The sequence below is a fragment of the Notamacropus eugenii genome, chromosome 7, assembly GCF_028372415.1.
Source record: "Notamacropus eugenii isolate mMacEug1 chromosome 7, mMacEug1.pri_v2, whole genome shotgun sequence".
NCBI classification, from domain to species: Eukaryota; Metazoa; Chordata; class Mammalia; order Diprotodontia; family Macropodidae; genus Notamacropus; species Notamacropus eugenii.
In genome coordinates, this window is record NC_092878.1 from 52,645,159 (window position 1) to 52,664,450 (window position 19,292).

The 19,292-nt window shown below is 40.5% G+C and overlaps 1 protein-coding gene across 1 annotated transcript in view; it reads right to left on the minus strand.

Moving 5' to 3' along the window:
- The window catches only part of LOC140513066 (sodium/nucleoside cotransporter 1-like), a 38,550-nt gene extending 19,562 nt beyond the window's left edge, over positions 1–18,988 (minus strand). The window contains exons 1-11 of the mRNA XM_072622371.1: positions 18,641–18,988; positions 18,429–18,520; positions 16,775–16,876; positions 16,584–16,672; positions 11,422–11,513; positions 7,615–7,798; positions 5,672–5,813; positions 4,484–4,597; positions 3,502–3,579; positions 1,911–1,991; positions 1,281–1,361 (exon numbers count right to left, since the gene is read on the minus strand). Coding sequence (XP_072478472.1) covers positions 1,281–1,361; positions 1,911–1,991; positions 3,502–3,579; positions 4,484–4,597; positions 5,672–5,813; positions 7,615–7,798; positions 11,422–11,513; positions 16,584–16,672; positions 16,775–16,855 — 942 coding nt within the window. The 5' untranslated portion in view covers positions 16,856–16,876; positions 18,429–18,520; positions 18,641–18,988. The remainder of the gene's footprint in view (positions 1–1,280; positions 1,362–1,910; positions 1,992–3,501; positions 3,580–4,483; positions 4,598–5,671; positions 5,814–7,614; positions 7,799–11,421; positions 11,514–16,583; positions 16,673–16,774; positions 16,877–18,428; positions 18,521–18,640) is intronic.
- Positions 18,989–19,292: the final 304 nt, after the last annotated feature.

Genomic DNA, 19,292 nt, shown 5'->3' on the forward strand with positions numbered 1-19,292 from the left:
GAAAGTGTTCCTAAATGTGTGAGAATCCCTTCCAGAAAGTGCTAACATAAAGGCTGAAATGCATGATGAGGGGATTGAAAAAAATGAAAAAGGGACTAAGTTTGTGGCTAAATGAAATGAAGAAAGAATGAATAAGAGTAGCCAATATGGCAAGCACCCACTTGAAAGCCCAACAAGTTTATAAGCATGTTACAATAGCCCAAGAAAATAAGAATCTTTTTGTGTAAGCTAGCCTGGGGTGGGTATATTGTTTTAAGTTATGGAATGGTTTAACAAATGTGAAACTTTCTAGGAAAGCTAGTGGTGATGAAACAGTGAGGTCAAATGTTGAACCAAGTGTGGGTATAGTGCACACCTCTGGAGGCAAAGGTCCAAGGATATGGGAGAAGATGTCTCTGACATCTTGCAGGAGAAAGTCCCAGGAGCTGATGAACGAGGAGTTAGATGAGTTGACTCTGGAAGTTTTTCAGGACAGCAAGGACAATGATAATGAACTAGCTTCCAAGATTGTGTCATTCACAATTTCCAAGCTTAAATGGGAGGTTGGCATAATCAACCAGCTGGCTAGAGACATCGAAGCTCCTGATGCTGACACTGATTGCAGTCTCAACACTAAACATGAACTCGCCTCAGCTATGCTCCCATACTCTCAGATCCTTAAAGACCTCAAATAGCCCCTGAATCAGACATAGCTGATGGACCATTTAACTTGGAGAGTTCTTCACACTCTCCAATGCCATCCATCAGCCATAAAAGATGGGATGTCAGAAGTGATGTTGAGACCTCTGTCTTCTGACAACAGTGACTAAAGTCCCATCAACCTCTCCCTTGTTTTTCAGAAGTAAGGTTTTATTGTAAAGAATTGTATGCAGAAAAGTATATTTTCAGCTATCTCTAGAGGAAGATTACAGTTGTTGGTGGTCACAGAAACTTAACCCCTTATTTCTCATAGCTTCAATTTATCATCATTCATGTTGTTAACTTTCCTACTGTTTTCTAGGAATGGCACTCCCATGAAAGTTGAGGATTGACTGCATTAATGGCAGACCAATATGGGGGCCAACCTTTTCTCTCTTCCCATTACCCATCCCTCTGTTCCTGGGGCTAAAGTAATAAAAATGATACTTAAGCCAGGAAGTGCTTAGAGAGTCCTGGGATAGAAAGAAGTCAAGGTATTCTCTAGCCATTCTGCCTAAGGAAGTCAAGAATCTGACTGAAGAACATCAAACTGTATGTCCAACTATGACTATATTGAAACCAAGAGGTTATGTGTTGCTTACCATACCCACAAATATGTTCCCTGCCACACTCACGGTCTCTGTGGCTGTGGTGGCCAAGGTAATTTGCAAAATCCAAGCAATCTAAAAAAGAAAAAAAAGAAATGTATCATTGTAATACCCCCCATTTCACAGATGAGGAAATTGGGACCCAGAACGATCAAAGGTTGTTATGAAAATAAAAAGATAACCCCATGTAAATGACTTTGAAAACTTTGAAGTTTATATAAATTGTGACCTATTATTGTGTGTTGGGGCGGGGAGGACAGATTTCTTCAGTTACATGAATCAGTTACTCTCTTTATTGGGAATATCTGATGGTTTAAATAACAGAAAAAGTCAATTGAATAAAATAATTTATTTATTTTTTAAAATTAATTGAATAGAACAGCCTAATTTACTGAAATTGGTGGTGGTGCTACTTGGAAGTATATAACACTGAATTCTACTTCAGCTGTGTGTGTGTGTGTGTGTGTGTGTGTGTGTGTGCATATGTATTTATGTGTATACACACAGCTCTACCCCAGACTTGAATACTTTCTAAAGCATTTCAGACCTGAGACTCCACCTGTTTTGACCCCAAAGATCACAAAGAATGGGTTATCTCATGACCTGAGTGGGAACAGGACCCACCTTTACAATCAACCACTGCATGATTCCCAGGTAGTAGAGGATGGACATCACACAGCTAAAGAAGACAATGATTGGTAAGGCCTAGAAGGAGAATGGCAAGAGGCATTTAAGAGATGAGATATGGTATTTAGATCTCATTCCTACACCTTTACACAGATAACTCCCCTTCACTCACGTTAAAATCCTGTCCAGTCAAAATAGTCAAATTGTTGCTCCCAGGACATGGCATTCCATCACCCTTCAAAGGGCCTTTGCACAGGTAGACCCCTACACCTAGAATGCACTCAGCTCTATCTCTTTGAATCCTGGTTTGCCTCAAAGCTTAGGTCAAGGGTCACATTTTAAATGAAACCTTTACTGATTCCACCCAGTTGTATGTCATTCTCTACCCTCAAGACCATTAACTTGCTTTCCTTTTGTTATTTATTTCTTTGTAGACTTAGAGATGTACATTTTGTGTCCTCTGATAGAATATAAATTCCTTGAGGGCAGAGACTGTTCCATTTTGGTCTTTATAGCTAAGCACCTACTACAACGCCTGGAACACAGATATAATATTTGATTAATGAATGTTTGCTGATTGAATGATTGATTATATGACGACTCTATGCCACACCACCTTAGCAGGTCAAAGCACCCTGGGAACACTAGGTCCAATGCAGTGCCCAGCACAGAGCAAATTCTCAATGAGTAGTAAATACAAGCTAATTTAGGAGGAAAGTGAAACCATGCCAAACTGACTTGAATCTTACTTTCCACCAAAAGTGAATCTAGTTTCTGAAGGTGATAGCCATCGAAGGAAACCAAGGGTGCCATTCCACATTTTTTCTTTCCTCTTCCTATTCCCCCACCCCTCCACCCCAAGACTTTCCCTCAGTCCAAAAGTCTTATGGGATGCAGCCCCTTCCCACTCTTGCTGCTTGAGTTCATACAAGATTTCAATGAGATGGAAGCTAACAACTCTATTTCTTCCAGTGACATGGAAGATCCCCAGGCCTTGCCTCCTGCCCTTGTCCTTGCCTCCCAAGGTCCTTCAGTTCTTACCTATTCTCTGCTTCAGTACCATGTAGTCCCCTAAAGACACCTGGGCCTTGCCATCCACCCTGCTATAAACTTGTGTAGTTCAGCTGTGTTTTGTCTTATCTCCCCCAACTGGAGAGTGAACTTTCTAGATAGCAAAGACTGTCTCACTTTTCCTGTCTATGTTTTGCTCATTGCTTGGAGCAGAATGAGAGCTTAGCCAATGAGGGATTAAGTTCCTTGCTATTTTTTGTACCTATTGAAATCCAGTTAAGATCATATTGCCAGATTGACTTGGCAAGCCTGACTTCATAGGACAGCCCATTAGTTCACTGTCTTCATGACTGTGAGGGCTTTGATGTGGCCAAAACTAAAACCTGTTGTGAAAAGTCATTTTCCCACCACACACACACACATATGCACATGCACATAACACACATAGGTGCACACACATGCACACACACACGCACACATGTACACACACACTAACACACACACACGCTCACACACATACTCTGGCTCAGCCACTATCCACTTAATACCCATTTCTACCCACAAAGATAGGTGTCACCTGAAAGGCAAAAACATCATTGATGAGAACATCCCCAAAGACAAAACTGGAGCCAGCCACTGTGTAACTGAGAAAAACCTAAAAGGAAAGAAAAACAAGGCAAAGATGAGAAAGAGTCATGAGGCAAAAGATAAATCATACACATCACTAAACACTGCCTGTGCTCACAGGACACACAATTGGAGGCTTATAGTGGTGACTTAAAGTGGGCCCAGTCAAGGCCTGCGACAGGATTAATACTCCCCCTTTCCGTGCTATGCACACACCATCCTAACATCGCTATTGGACTTCCTTACAATGGGGTCACTTCTGAGACTATTAGGAATTTGGTATGTGGTTGGTTGCCTTTCAGGGATGTGTCCAGTGACCACCAGTCTAATGCTGTGGATTCATGCTCTCTGGGCAGGAAAAACATGCTGTAGGTCACCTGCCTAGCTACCAAGTACAATGGGCTTTCCTTTCTAGCCTCTGCCCATGGGGAGACTTTCAGGACCTTTGGTGAAGTATCAGGCTCTGAGTTCCTTGGTAAAACAATCCACATCCAAAGAGTAAAATAGATGTCATTGACTCCTAACTGGTCCTCCCATTTCTAGATCTGAGCCAGTGACCTCTCTGTCCTTCACATAGGGAGGGAGCAAGAAAAAAAATCCTCCCAGTCTATCTTGACTTTCCTGATCAGAACTGTTTGGTGTGTTTTTTGTTTCTTGTGGAGGGGGTGAGTTGGAATATCTAAGCAAAAATGTTGGCTCTTACTCCACCATCTTGGCTCTACCTATCTCCTTGTCTATCTCATAGCCTTATTATAATTCATTTACAAACTCCTTATATATTTGGATCTCCTCCTTTGAGATCGTTCCCTAGTACTCAGGATAGGATCTGAATTTTCCTTTCTCCCTTCTCTCAAGCCCTCTCTCCCTTCTCTCAAGCCCTCTCTTTCCAGAATCCTGAGGCACAATACAACCTAAAGCTCAATTTCCCATACCTGAACCTGTTGACCAAGCCACTGAAATGCAGCAAATCCAGGATCAGTTCGGATAACCAAGATACCAAGAACAAATTGCAGCATAAGACCCCAAAACACAGTCCTCCAGGACACCTGGATATAAGAAAGGGCAGTTAAATGGCACAGTGAAAAGAGATGGGACCTAAGTATGAATCCTTCCTGAGATACTTAGTAGCTGTATGACTCTGGGCAATACTTCCCTGTTTCAGTTTCGCCATCTGCAAAATTGAGAGGACAATATAATTTTCCCTTTATTATCTAGGTCCCTATCCCAGAATCACAGAATTTGAGAGTTTGAGGGAACCCCAACAGGCATCTACTCTAATTCCTACACAAAAGGAATCTACACTACAACATGCTCAAGTGGTCATCCAGCCTCTACCTGAAGACCTCCAAGAAAGGGGAACCACCTCTTAACAGAGCCCATCATACCTGTACATCATTTCAAATGTCCTAGCTGACCCATTACTGGAGGCAACCTGAGATTTTAGATACAGCCTGAGGGCCTACTAGCAGTCTAATGCCATGCAGAAAAACACAGAGGTAACTAACCTGAATAATTTCAGAAATCATGGTTAATGGTTAGATGACACCCATCCAGAGCCTCTGGGATCCCTGGAACTATTCCCTGGGCTTGAATTGGGGTCATTCCAGAACCAGGCATTCTAAGAGTTTATAAGACAAATTTTAAAAAGAAAGCTTTGCTAAGCTTGCATGATAACATTACACTTCTGATATTTCACAAATATGTACAAATTTTACTTTCTGATAGACAGTATGAAAATCTGCTGTCCTTTAGGAATCTCACCTGAAAGATTCTGTTCATGTTATATGCTGTTTTATTAAACATAGAGGTTTCTGTTCCATGCATTTGACTTGTCTGATTTGTTTTCTAAATTCCCAAGCACTCCCAAATACTTAAGTCTTCCTGGCTCCTCCTGATCAAAGAAGAACTGGGCTGGATTCCATAAGGCTCCCTGACACTGCTTATCTCCCTGCTGACTCCCCACCTCACACCAACATATTTATTGATTCAGTGTTGGTTCTATGGCCAAGTAGTCAGAGTTCACATCACCTTCATTGAAGCCACCTGAAGGGTCTCCCAGTTATTAAATAGGAAGTCACTGAGGTAACTTTCTTAGCCTTGTATATAAACCCAAGACTTACTGCAAAGTGGTGTTTGGAGCAGGCAAAGAGAATGATAACAAACATAGAGATTCCAGCAAAAGAAATGAGCTGCTTTGGCCTTCTGGCAGTGTCGAGGACCAGCCACAGGACGAGGCCAACCAAGGCAACTGCCACTAGACCCCTGAAAACAGAAAGTAAGAGAAGATATTATTCACTGGAATAGCTCAAAGATAAAAGGGTATTACAGGCACAGTAGTGAAGTATTAAACATAATTATTCTCAATGAAAATCCACTACAATCAGCAAATAAAAACTATTTCCAGAATTATTGGTGTAACACAATTTAGAGATGTATAATAATTTGTCACAATTACTAATAATAGTTTCTGAAGGGGCCTGTGCTTTCACTGGTATGGGGAAATCTGAGTGTACAAACTCCCTCTGCCACGGCAACTTGGTAACTTGACTGTAATGTACAATCTTAGAGAGTTGCCCCAGATATTGAGAGGGTGCTTCCCCATGGTCATACAAGTCAGTAAGTGGCATGGGCAAAACTCGAACTCAGGTCTTCCTGACTCCAAAGCAGCCCCTCTTCCATGCTTCTTATTCCAATGGGATAACATGTAATACATTTGACAGACTTGAAAGTACAAACATAGATGACAGCTATAGGATTATTATTACTATTTCAAAAACTAATAATACGAGTTGACACATAGGATGCTTTCAGGTTTACATATTCCTTGATGTACATTATCTTATTAACCTAATAAAAAATTCTCTCTTTGCCCATATCTGCTATAATGCCACCTACCTCAGGGACTCAGAGTGGAGTTGAAAGGATCATTGATTTAGAAGTGGAAGGGGTCATTGACATCATCTAGTTTAATTTCCTCATTTTACAGATAGGAAACTGAGGTCAAGAGAAATGTAAGTGCTTTGCCCAGGATCACATAGGTTATAATGTTCCGAGCCAGCATTCAAACCACATACTCTGATTTCAAATCATCCCCCTTTCTACTGTATCATAGTGTATCCCAATGGTGGATTTATGTAGATTCAGGCTAGTATAAATTCTCACTGGCCCCTTATCCCTGGGCTTTCCATTGAACAACTCTAAGAGGACACGGAATATCCCAAAACAGGAGGAGTCTCAGAGCTGTCACATTACCCTTTCAAAAGACCACAGATATATTGTTGGAAATGATGTCCCATTCCTCACTGGCTAAGCAATAAGTCTGCTGCTAGAAATTCTAGAATTGTAAAGAGCAGATCTGTCAGCACTATCAATAGTCCCAGGAAGCCTATGCATATGATGCAGGAATATGGGGAAGATATGGAATTTCTGGAACAGGATGATATCAGCACAGTAAACAGAGTAACAACCCATTCAAAGGTTTTCTGTTCATTGTCTAATTACTTCATTGCACTGGATTGTCTTGTTCCTGATATGGATGTTGGAATGTTGAACCAATTTATTTCCTTCCCTGAAATATCATTAGAGCCTTCAAGCATGCTAACCTACATGGATGCAAGGGGTAGGGGTAAACCCAACAACCCCAGTGAATCCACCAATAATTTCTTACAGGATATTTATATATATATATATATATATATATATATATATATATATATATATATATATATATATATATAGAGAGAGAGAGAGAGAGAGAGAGAGAGAGAGAGAGACAGAGAGACAGAGAGTGAGAGAGACAGAGAGAGAGAGAGACAGAGAGAGAGAGAGACAGAGAGAGAGAGAGACAGAGAGAGAGAGACAGAGACAGAGAGAGACAGAGAGAGAGAGACAGAGAGAGAGAGAGACAGAGAGAGACAGAGAGACAGAGACAGAGACAGAAACAGAGAGAGAGAGAGAAGACAAAGGAGAGAGGTGGAAAAGAATTCCATAATCCATAGTAATAGAATCTCAAAGATAACAAAACTGTGGGGCAACTGGCCATTGAAGCTCTCTTCTCACTCACCACTTTAGCCAAAGCCTCAGCTGAGAATTTCCAAAAGGTTTCCCATATCTCAACAGTTTCTTCCCAAAATGCCTTTTAATGAGACTGTAAGCCAACAAGAAGAGGCCCAAACAGGTGAGGACAAACAAAGCCAGGGCTCTCTGGAAATCCAGGATACAGGCTGCCAGGAAGTAGGCAGCATAGGCTAAAGAGAATTCAAAGAGAAAAGGATAAAGGTCAGAGAATGGACTTGAAAGGGGCAACTAGAACATCTGCCATCAGTTTGAAGGATCTGAGCAAGAAAGACCCACAGTCAATCTCTCAAGCTCAGCCTAGTCCTTGGCATCACATAGCCTTTGACCTAAGCTGAATTGCTCAGATATCTGTCATTTTCTTTTCTTCTTTAAAAGTGTTATTTTTTTCAATCACAAAAAAGCTGTCTTTTCTCCTTCTTATCTCATTCCTTCCCCTAAACGAGAATTTTAAAATGTTGTTGCCAACAAGTTTCATCAAGCACACAAACTTCTGCATTGATCATGTCTCAAAGAAAAAATATATAAATACACGTTCATGCATATATGTCTCATTGTGCATTTGAAGTCTAGGATGTTGGTAGGATGTTTCATCATGAATCCTCTGAAATCATGTTTGAACATTACACTGATCGAAGTCCTTAAATATTTCAAAGTTGTTTGTCTTTACCATATTGTTGTCCTTGTATAAACTGATCTCCGGGACCTGCTCACTTCACTCTGTATCACTTCACACAAGTTTCTCTGAAAACATCCTTTTCACTGCATCATTTATTGCCCAAGTGATGGACAAGGTTCAGTGACTTGCCCAGGGCCACATCACTATCAAGTATGGGAGACGGGCTTTGTCCACAAGTCTAGTGCCTGTGCCCTATGACATGCTGCCTCTCAACACTGGAGGTCATCTGTTTCACAGAGGAAACACTGAGGCCTTCACAGCTTCTTCTTTGGAGCCCACCCTGCCTTGAGCAAGGTGATGATTCTTTGATGTTTCTTTCTCATTTTTCTTTCTTTTTAAAAAAATTTCTCACTTAAGCCAATAAGACATGATTTTAACATAGCCTGTTAGGTTTTTTTGATAGCAAAAACAAAATAAAAATTCTAAAACTCTACCACCCACTGATGTAGCAGCCATCATAATAACCAGTATTTACATAATATTTCAAGATTTTCTTGGGCAGCTAAGTGGTGAAATAGATAGTGTGCTGAGCCTGGATTCAGGAACACCTGAATTCAAATCTGGCCTCAGACACTTTTTATCTGTGTGACCCAAGATAAGTCACTTAACCCTGTTTGCCTCAGCTTCCTCATCTGTAAAATGATCTGGAGAAGGAAATGGCAAACCACTTCAGTATCTTTGCCACAAACACCCAAACGGGATCACATAGCGTCAGAGGTGACCTTAACAACTGAACAACAACAAAAAGAGCAAAGAGTCTATTTGTACCAAAAATAGTTATAGCAGTTCTTTTTCTAGTAACAAAGAATTAGAAACTGAGGGGACATCCGTCAATTGGGGAATGGCTGAACAAGTTATGATTATATATATATATATATACATATGATTAAAATAGAATATTATTGTGCTATAAGAAGTGACAGGCAGGCTGATTTAAAAAAAAAACTGGGAAAGACTTATATGAACAGATGCAAAGTGAAGTGAGTAGAACCAGTAGAACATTAGACACAGTGAGAGCAATACTGTATGATGATCAGTTGTGAAAGACTTAGCTCCTCTCAGCAATACAATGATCCAAGACAATTCCAAAGGACTCAGGATGAAAAATGCTGTCCACATCCAGAGAAATAATTGGTAGAGTATGAATGCACATCAAAGCATATTATTTTTCATTTTCGGTATTTTTATTTCATAGGAAATTTTTGTTAGTTCTGTTTCTTAAATGTGACTAATATGGTAATATTTTGTGCATGATTAAACATATATAACCAATATCAAATTGCTTACTGTCTCAGGGAACAGTGATTTAAGGGAGGGAGACAGAAAATGTGGAAATCGAAATTTTAAAAAATGAATGCCAAAAATTGTTTTGACATGTAATTGGGAAAAAATAAAATATTATTGCGGAAAAAAAAGAGAAATGTGCAAAGGGATGGATAGCTTACTGATCTGGAAAAGTACCAGAATGGACAAAGCTGGGTTCTGGCACATGGCCATTTTCTCCTTCACTTCCTTACCTTCTTCTTCTTCCTCTTTCTTTCCTTTCCCTTCCCCCAGGCCAGCTTAGCCTTGTCCAGGCCAGCCCATCCCACTCTGGCTCTGAGGGACAACAAGAGACCTCTCTGTTAAAGTTGGGGAAAAGAAAACAACTTTTTGCGTCATAAAGATGCCTCCTAAATTTGATTAGCCCCAAAATAAGGAGGATGTTACTAGATCCCTGAAAAGTAAGAGAAAAAAATCTTTTGGAAGAAGATTCAGATGAAGAAGAGGACTTTTTTTTTTCCTAAGGGGTCCATGCAAATCAAGATTTGGATCTGAAAATGACAAAATTAGGCATGTATAAGATCAGGTGCAAATAATTGGTGCCATTCAGGAAATATTCTAAAAGTATTAAACAAGAGAAAAGACTGGATGAGCTACAAGAAAAATCATAATGTTAAATAATAATGCAACAGTTCTTAGTAACAGATCTAAACAGCCTGGAAGACAAATGTGGTGGAGGGATGCAAAATGAGGGCCATTTAGTTTTGGCTGGGGATTATAATTCTTATTTTCCTGAAATATCAGGTTTGATTAGTTGACCACATATCTTCACTAAAATAATTCTGGGACAATTAAAAAAAGAAGACTACTGCATAATTTAATGAAATATGCATATAGTTTTCAAAAGCTTTTTTCTCAAAAAGTAAAAAAGGAAAGTGTCTAGTTCATATTGAAGCACTAAGTTTCTAACTAATGTCCTCTCATTCAACAAAATGTGCTTTTATTAATTTATTTTAAAAACAGAAACATCTATTTTGCAAGTTCTACGAACCTAATTTGAAATAAGATATTTGCTAATACATTATTTACCTATATAGCTAACTTTGGGTGATGATATATACAACTTAACATATTTTTTATACTGTAAACAAAAGAAGTAGGGATTTATTGCATCAAGTTCAGCAACAGGGTAGGAGGTCAGAAGCATATAGAGAGAGATGGAATGTTATATAAAAAGGGATGGCCACCACTCAGTAAATGATTTCAAAATGTATAATTTTTGTCATGTAAAAAATTAGATTTTGGAAATGGTTTCTATATGTTTTGTTGTTGACGTTGGTCACTTGTTTCAGTCATGTCTGACTTGCCATGATTGGCAAGGTTTTATTGGCAAGGACACCAGAGTGGCTTATCACTTTCTGCTCTAGCTCATTTTACAGACAAGGAACTAAGGTAAATAGGGTTAAGTGACTAGCCCATATAGTTATGGAGAACTAATGTTTTCCAAAATTAGTACTTTCAACTAAAGTGACAAGACATTCTGGTAAGCCTTAAAAGAATATTTCAGAGTACTTGTATATATTAATTGACTTGAGCCTCACAACATCCCTGTGTGTTATAGGGGGTATTATTCCCATAAGCAGACCCAGAGCAGTTAAGGCACTTGCCCAGGGTCACAGAGCTAGGAATTTTCTGAGGAGGGATTTTAATTCAGGTCTTCTTGAGTCTAGACACAGCATTCTATCCACTGCACCACCTAGCAGCATGTTTTATAGTGATACAACCCCAATCCCACAGTGATTTCATCTGTCACTTCTCAGTATTTGAAGAAAAACTTCACTCAGAATGTCTTACCTGTACATAGGAGGCCCAAGAGGATTTGCCGGAACAACTGGGCATGAGTTCTGTAGAACTGTCTTGCCTTGGAGAAAGTCTGCTGGCTCCCCCTTATTAAAGACCAAATAGCAAGAAAGTAAAATTGCCTCAGCTCCTTCTCACCAGCTCCTATACTCCCAACCTAGGAAGAACACCTTGGTTCCAGGTAGAACCTGTCTTTTTTAGTGGATTCACTCAAAAGATGACGGTCTTTGGTATGATGAAAACCAACCCTGTTTGTGTCAAATCTACCCTTTCTGGGCCCCATACAGCAACAAACTTCATTCACCCTGGACCCTGTGGTATACCAAATAATCCCTGATGCCTCAGAAAATGGAATAGGTTTTTTCTGCCTCTTTCAAAGAAGGTTTTCACTCATTGCTGTCCCCTAACGTCACTAAATGCAGAGTAGTTACATTCTGACGTGGGGGAAAGTAAAGGTCTCCTAAGAAGCCCTTCTGGGCTTTCTTCACCCCAGAGACACACCCTTGAACAGTCCACCAGAAATGTGTTTACAGACTGGAAAACTCCAGTGAGGGAGGGGGTCTTCTCCAATTGGCTCAGTTGTAGGGAGGTACCTAATAGGATGAGGGCTTCAGAATGATCCTGTCTCCTCACTGGCCTCTCCTCACTTGTCCCTGATATCTTTGAGCTTCCTTTACACCTGCAAGGCAAAAAGTGAACCTTGTTTCTCTGAGCTCAACTGCTAACTCTTTGAGGATGGTGATTTTTCCAGGGAGAGTTTTTGTTGTGGACAGTAGGAGGGTGTCATTCAATTGCTCAGTGTGCCTAGGCAACTAAGGCTGCATCAGTTGAGGGGGAAGTGGCCAAATGTGAAGAGACAGGCATCACAGGATCATAGAAAAAGAGCTAGAAGGGACATCAAAAGCTCCCTCATTTTACCCTGAATAAACTGACGCTAACTGACTTAACTTGGTCTTAGCCTATGCCTAGGCTGAAAAAGGGAAGCATCAGAGTCAGCATTTGAACCTAGATACTCATTCCACTGTAACAAGCTGCCTTTGAATAGGGGGGAAACCAAAGGTTGTAGAGGGAGAAAAAAATAGTCAACAAACATTTATCAGTCACCCCTATGTGCCAAGCACCCTTATAAGTGCTGGGGGTGCAAAAAGAGGCAAAAGATAGTCCTTCTTCTCAAGAAACTCACAATCTGATGAGTGGACAGACAGGAAAAAGAATGAAAAAGAAACAGAGAAGAGAGACAGATATGAGAGACAGGAAACGGAAGAGAGTGACAGAGATATAGACAGAATAACAGAGAGGAGAGAGGGAGAGGGAGAGACAGAAGGAGAGAGAAGAAGAAGAAGAAGAAGAAGAAGAAGAAGAAGAAGAAGAAGAAGAAGAAGAAGAAGAAGGAGGAGGAGGAGGAGGAGGAGGAGGAGGAGACACAGAGAGAGAGAGGAGGGAGAGAGAGGATAATCTAGCATTTGCCATTAAAATATAAAGGGGCATTCAGGAAATTGGAATTCAGAGGGTTCTTCTAGAGTCTAGATTAAGGAAGTGAACCTCTGGGCAGAATAAAGGTTTGTCTTGAAGGAGTATGGATGAAAACAGTAAGTACTGGTAAGTAAGAAAATGGCACCTGCTAAGAGAACACATGTAGAGTTCCAGACCTGCCCTCCCACACAGTAATTCCAATTCTGGGGCAGTAACAGTGAATGGCCATTGTTCAGATTTGGTCTCTCATCCTTTATCTGAGGCACCTTGCAGCTCTAAAGTGATGCTTACCTGACTCCCTCCCCTGCCACCTTACTATCCTTTCATCATCTTCCTATGGACTCTTTCATTTTGTCAATGTTCCTTCTAAAATGCAGTGACCAGGGAGTAGAAGCATAGACCTGCTCTAGCTCTACCCCCATAGTTGATAAAATACCTACAAAAATGACTCTAAACAAATTTCAGAGCAGCAGAAGCCACAAAATGACAGACTGAAGGAGATTTCCAGCCCAAGAGAGCCTGGAAGGCCAACAGAAAAGATCTATCACACAGGGCTCAGAACACAGTACAGCCCAGCCTTGGCTGGGACAGGACTGGAGCAAGTTTCAGGGCGCAGAATCATGGGCAGCAGTTGCGGTTCCCAGATTTCTCAACCCACAAACACCAGACAGCTTCAAAGGTCAGTGAGAAAGCTCTTTCACCTGGCTTAGAAGGGAGTAGGATTTGGCCACAGCCCCAGTCCCAGGGTGGCGGCACCCACTGCAGCAGCAGCTTCCATTTTTGGAGCACTGGGCCTAAAGACCTTGGGTGAATTGAGCAGGCGATCTGTCTCTCAGTTCTGAGTGACTGTCCTGGGGGGAGGAGGAGTACTGGTATGGTGGAACTGGTGGAGGCTCTGGAGAGGGAACCCTACTGACAGATCCTGGGCAGAAAAGAGTGCTTGTGGTTGCTCAGAGACCAGAGCAAAGACCAGAAGAAGAGTATACTCCTCTCCTTTGATTGTGCCACCTTGGAGGAACTGAGAACCTCCAAACAAAATATGCAGTGGTCTCACGCCATGAAAGACCTCAAAAAGGATTTTCAAAATCAAGTAGGAGAAGTGGAGGAAAAATTGAGAAGAAAAATGAGAGTGATGAAAGAAAAGCATGAAAAATGAGTCAACAGCTTGCTAAAGGAGACCCAAAAAATGCTGAAGAATGTATCACCTTTAAAAATAGACTAACCCAAATAACAAAAGAGGTGCAAAAAGTCAATAAGCAGAAGAATGCTTTAAAAAGCAGAACTGGCCAAATGAAAAAGGAGGTTCAAAAGCTCACTGAAGAAAATAGTTCTTTAAAAATTAGAATGGAGCAGATGGAAGGTAATGACTTTATGAGAAATGAAGAAATTACAAAACAAAACCAAAAGATTTAAAAAATACAAGACAATGTGAAACATCTCATGGGAAAAACAACTGACGTGGAAAACAGATCCAGGAGAGACAATTTAAAAATTACGAGACTACCTGAAAACCATGATCACAAAAAGAGCCCAAACATCATCTTCCATGAAATTATCAAGGAAAACTGTCCTGATATTCTAGAACCAGAGGGTAAAATCCATATTGAAAGAATTCACCAATCACCTCCTGAAAGAGATCCAAAAAGAAAAACTCCTAGGAATATTTTAGCCAAATCCCAGAGTTCCTAGGTCAAGGAGAAAATAATGCAAGCAGCCAAAAAGAAACAATTCGAGTAATGTGGAAATACAGTTAGGACAACACAAGATCTAGCAGCTTCTACATGAAGGGACTGAAAGGCCTGGAATATGATATTCCAAAAGTCAAAGGAACTAGGATTAAAACCAAGAGTCACCTACCCAGAAAAACTGAGAATAATGCTTCAGGGAAAAAATGGTCATTCAATGAAAAAGAAGACTTTCAAGCATTCTTGATGAAAAGACCAGAGCTGAATAGAAAATTGAAATTTGAAACACAAGAATCAAGAGAAGCATGAAAAGATAAATAGACAAGAGAAATCATAAGGGACATACTAAAGTTGAACTGTCTACATTCCTATATGGAAAGATAGTATTTGTAACTCTTGAGACTTTTCTCAGTATTTGGGTAGTTGGAGGGATTATATACATATAGACAGAGGGCACAGAGAAGGGATGATATTTAAAAAAAAAATTAAGGGATGAGAGAGGCATGTAGTGGGAGGAGAAAGGGATAAATGAAATGGGGCAAATTATCTCCCATAAAAGAGGTAAGAAAAACCTTTTTCATTGGAGGGGAAGAAGGGGGAGGTGAGAGGGAAAAAGTGAAGCTTACTCTCATTACATTTGACTTAAGGAGGGAATAACATGCACACTCAATTTAGTATGAACATATATCTCACAGTACAGGAGAGCAGGGGAGAAGTGGAGTGTGGGGGGGATGATAGAAGGGAGGGAAAATGGGAGGTGGGAGCAATTAGAAGTAAACACTTTTGGAGAGGGACAAGGTCAAACAAGAGAATAGAATAAATGGAGGGGGCAGGATAGGATGGAAGGAAATAGAGTTAGTCTTTCATAACATGACCATTATGGAAGTCTTTGGCATAACTCCACATTTATAGCCTATATTGAATTGCTGGCCTTCTCAGTGGGGATGGATGAGGAGCGAGGAAGGGATAGAAGTTGGAACTCAAAGTTTCAGCAATGAATGTTGAAAACTGCTTTTGCATGCAACTGGGAAATAAGAAATACAGATAATAGTGTATAGAAATGTATATTGCCCTACAAGAAAAGAGAGAAGATGGGGATAAGGGAAGGGAGGGAAGCGATAGAAGGGAGGGCAGATTGGGGGAAGAAGTAATCAGAATGCATGATGTCTTGAGATGGGGGAGGGGAGAGAGGGGCAATAAATTTGGAACTCAAATCCTTGTGGAAATAAACGTTGAAAATTAAAAATAAATACATTTTAAAATATAAATAAAGACAGAGAAAGAAAGGAAGGAAGGAAGGGAGGAAGGAAGGAAGGAAGGAAGGAAGGAAGGAAGGAAGGAAGGAAGGAAGGAAGGAAGGAAGGAAGGAAGGAAGGAAGGAAGGAAGGAAGGAAGGAAGGAAGGAAGGAAGGAAGAAAAATGTGATGTAGTGCTCAGAATTGAGCTCAATAGCCCTGGTGGTGGTCTGACCAGGACAGACTGAAAGCTGGCTTCCATTTCCCTTTGACTGGACAGTCTCTATTGCTTATTGTGTCATACTATTGACTCATATGGAAATTGTGGGCCACGAAAACCCCAGAATCCACAGTTGCACACAAACATGTCTCACAAAAACTATCCAGTACACTTTCTCAGTTTGCCTACTATCACCTACCATGTGCCAGGCACTGTGCTCAGTGCTAGGAATACAAAGAAAATCAAAAGACAGTCTCTGTTCTCAAGGAGCTCACAGTCTAATGCAAAGAAGACACAGTCTGAACAAAGTATATACTGGATAAATGGTGGATAGTCACATAAGGAAAGCACTAAAATTAAGCCCGACCATGAAATGCTTCTTGAACAAGGCTGGACTTTACCTGGGAAGGACCCTAGGAAAGGTGAGGATAAGGAGGAGGAGAGTCCCAGATATGGGAGACAGGCAATAAAAGTACAGGTACAGTGGTTTTTCTGAATTCTTCTAGGACTTTATATTCATCCCCATGAAATGTCATACTACACCTCTGGAAAGCAGAAAGCTCTGGTGTATTCCCCAAGTTGATTCCTGTATCTTCATTCCTTGTTTTTTCTACAATATCTGGCTCTTCCTCCTATAAGTATGCACAAAGACTACATAAGTGAGAGAGAGGAGCAATGGTTTGGACATGATGTTGAGGCCAACACATATTTTATATAAGAAAAAACAGAATTACCGTGATATCCAGTCCCTGATTGTCCACGTAATTCTTTCTTGGAGAGAGTGAAATAGATTCTTTCTCTCTTTTTTTTTCCATCTTTCATTAGTTTTCTTAAAGCTAAAAAAATACAAGATTAAAGATTGAGTTGAACAACCCACAATGGAGACAGAAACTTTTCCCCAACTAGGGTTATTGACCCATCAAGTCAAGTCAACCAGCATTTACTAAGAATCTAGCATGTACCAGGCACTCTGCTAAGCCTGGGAGTTCCAAAGAAAGGCAAAAAAAAAAAAATTAGTTCCTGCCATCCAGAAATTCAAAGTCGAATGGGAGATATAACATGCCAAGTACACTGTACAAACAATGTATACCTGATAAATCAGAGATAATCACCCAGACCTAGAGAGCTAGCATTTATGTAGCACTTTAATGTTTGCAAAACACTTTTAAAATTTCTCATATTATCCTCACAACAACCCTGGGAGGTAGGCAATATTATTGTCCCAGTTTTACACATAAGAAATCTGAGGCAAATAAAGGTTAAGTGTCCTACCAAGGGTCACACAGTTATCTGAGGCCAGATGTGAACTTAGGTCTGCATGACTCCACATCTAACACTCTATGCTCCAAGCCACCTCTCTGCTTAAAAAGGGAAGGAACTAGGAAGAAGGTGAAATATCAGTTAGCACTTGAAGGCAGCAAAGGAAGGCAGGACACAGATGAGGAGGAGGGAGAGGATTGCAGGCATGAGGGACAGCTAGTGAAAATGCCTGCACTTGGAAGATGGCTGTCTTGTTGGAACAGCAAGGATCACTGTCACTGGATCACAAAGAACAGGGTGGAGAGGAGGCATGAGATATAAGAGGGCAAGAAAGGGATATTGAGGAAAACAGGAGAAGGAATGAAGCCAGGGGACAGTGGCTGAGAAAACTGAGCCAATGCAGTCAAGGGGATTAATGGATTAAGGGAACCAGGAGACTGAGATGGTTAAGGAAATGAGGGAATAAAAATGCCAAGAAGACATAACAGATCATTGTCCATACGTCTATCATATATAATTGTACCGAATAGCAGAAACAGTTATGCATGATGAGTAAAGGAAATTGTACATGATTTATGAATTCTTGTTCTATAATTTGTCCCCATTTGAGTATGAACTAAAGAGTATGTGTGAGTATATATGTGTCAGTGTGAAAGATATGAAAGAGTAAAAGTCAAAATTGGGGAGAGTTCCAAGGTTGAAGCAGATATGCTGAGGACTATAGTATAATATTGGTTGATTGTCCATTTTACCTTGAGACCCTTTCCCATAAAACAGCTATGAATAGTCTCTCTTTGTCTAAGGGCTTGGAATCTAGTTGGCCCTCCAAAGCAACCAACCCATCCTATCCTGTCTAAAGAAATGTTTCTGGTAAACCAGTATGAGACATTATCTAAAAAGATTCACGTAAATGTCCACCTCAGATTTATAAACCACCTCAGATTTTTAAAAATCCATGAAGAGACAAGAAAGGCAAGAGTAAGTAACTTACACCACTTTAGATTTTTAAAAGACATGAACAGACAGCAGAAGCAAGGACAGGTATCAGGAATACATTGCATAAAGTGAGGTTCACCAGAACAGTAATAGAATTAACTGATTTAGTTATCAATTAGGCCTCTTGCTTACCCTAACGTGTGAGTTTCCGCTAGATGTATCCTGGACACCTTTGGGAGAGTGCTTCTGAGGCAGTGAACATGAAGTTGAGTCAGAAGATCCAGCTGAGAAAATAGGTGAGAATATAAAGTCATGTGACTCGGGGGGGGGGGAATTTCATTATGCCCCACCTTCTTTTTCTCTCCTTTCCTCATCGCCCTTCAGAAATATACATAAATACAAACCTTCTAATAAAATAGCTCCGTTGAGAAAAAAATGTGCATCTTCAGACATCCTGTAGAAGGTGAATGATGCCAAATGGGTGTGCCATCTCTGTCCTTGCATTCTCCTCTTCTTGCCCCAACTTCCATTAAAAGCTTATTGTGAAAGAAATTCTATTTTTCTTGAACACCCAAAATGAAGAAAGACCGAGCAGCTCCCTTAAGAAACTCTGGGGTTCCCCAGGCAGAGGGTTTGGCAGAGGTTGAGTCTCTAAGAAGGAACTGCTCTCCAATTACCAACTCCACCATCCAAGGCACAGGACAAGAGACCAAGCTGATTTCAAATCTGGATCTCCTCTCTCAGGTCCTTCCCCACCTTAGGAAGAAGTAACCAGAACCTAACCTGTTATTTAGACCTCTTGCAACCCCTGAGTAAACACCTAAATTCCTCACTCCACTTCTCCCTCCTCCATCCTCATTCCCCAATAAAAACCTATTCCTTTCCCCTCTCTCCTCTCTGCGTGACTATTTGTCTTGCTTGACTATTCACATGGCTTCTGTTTTTCTCTCTCTTAAGTGCATGTACAGGTGGGAAGGATATAAAATAAATGTTTGTTCATTAAATAGAAAGTCAAAGTAAAACAAAACTTACGTTAATAAAGGTACAAGAAAACAA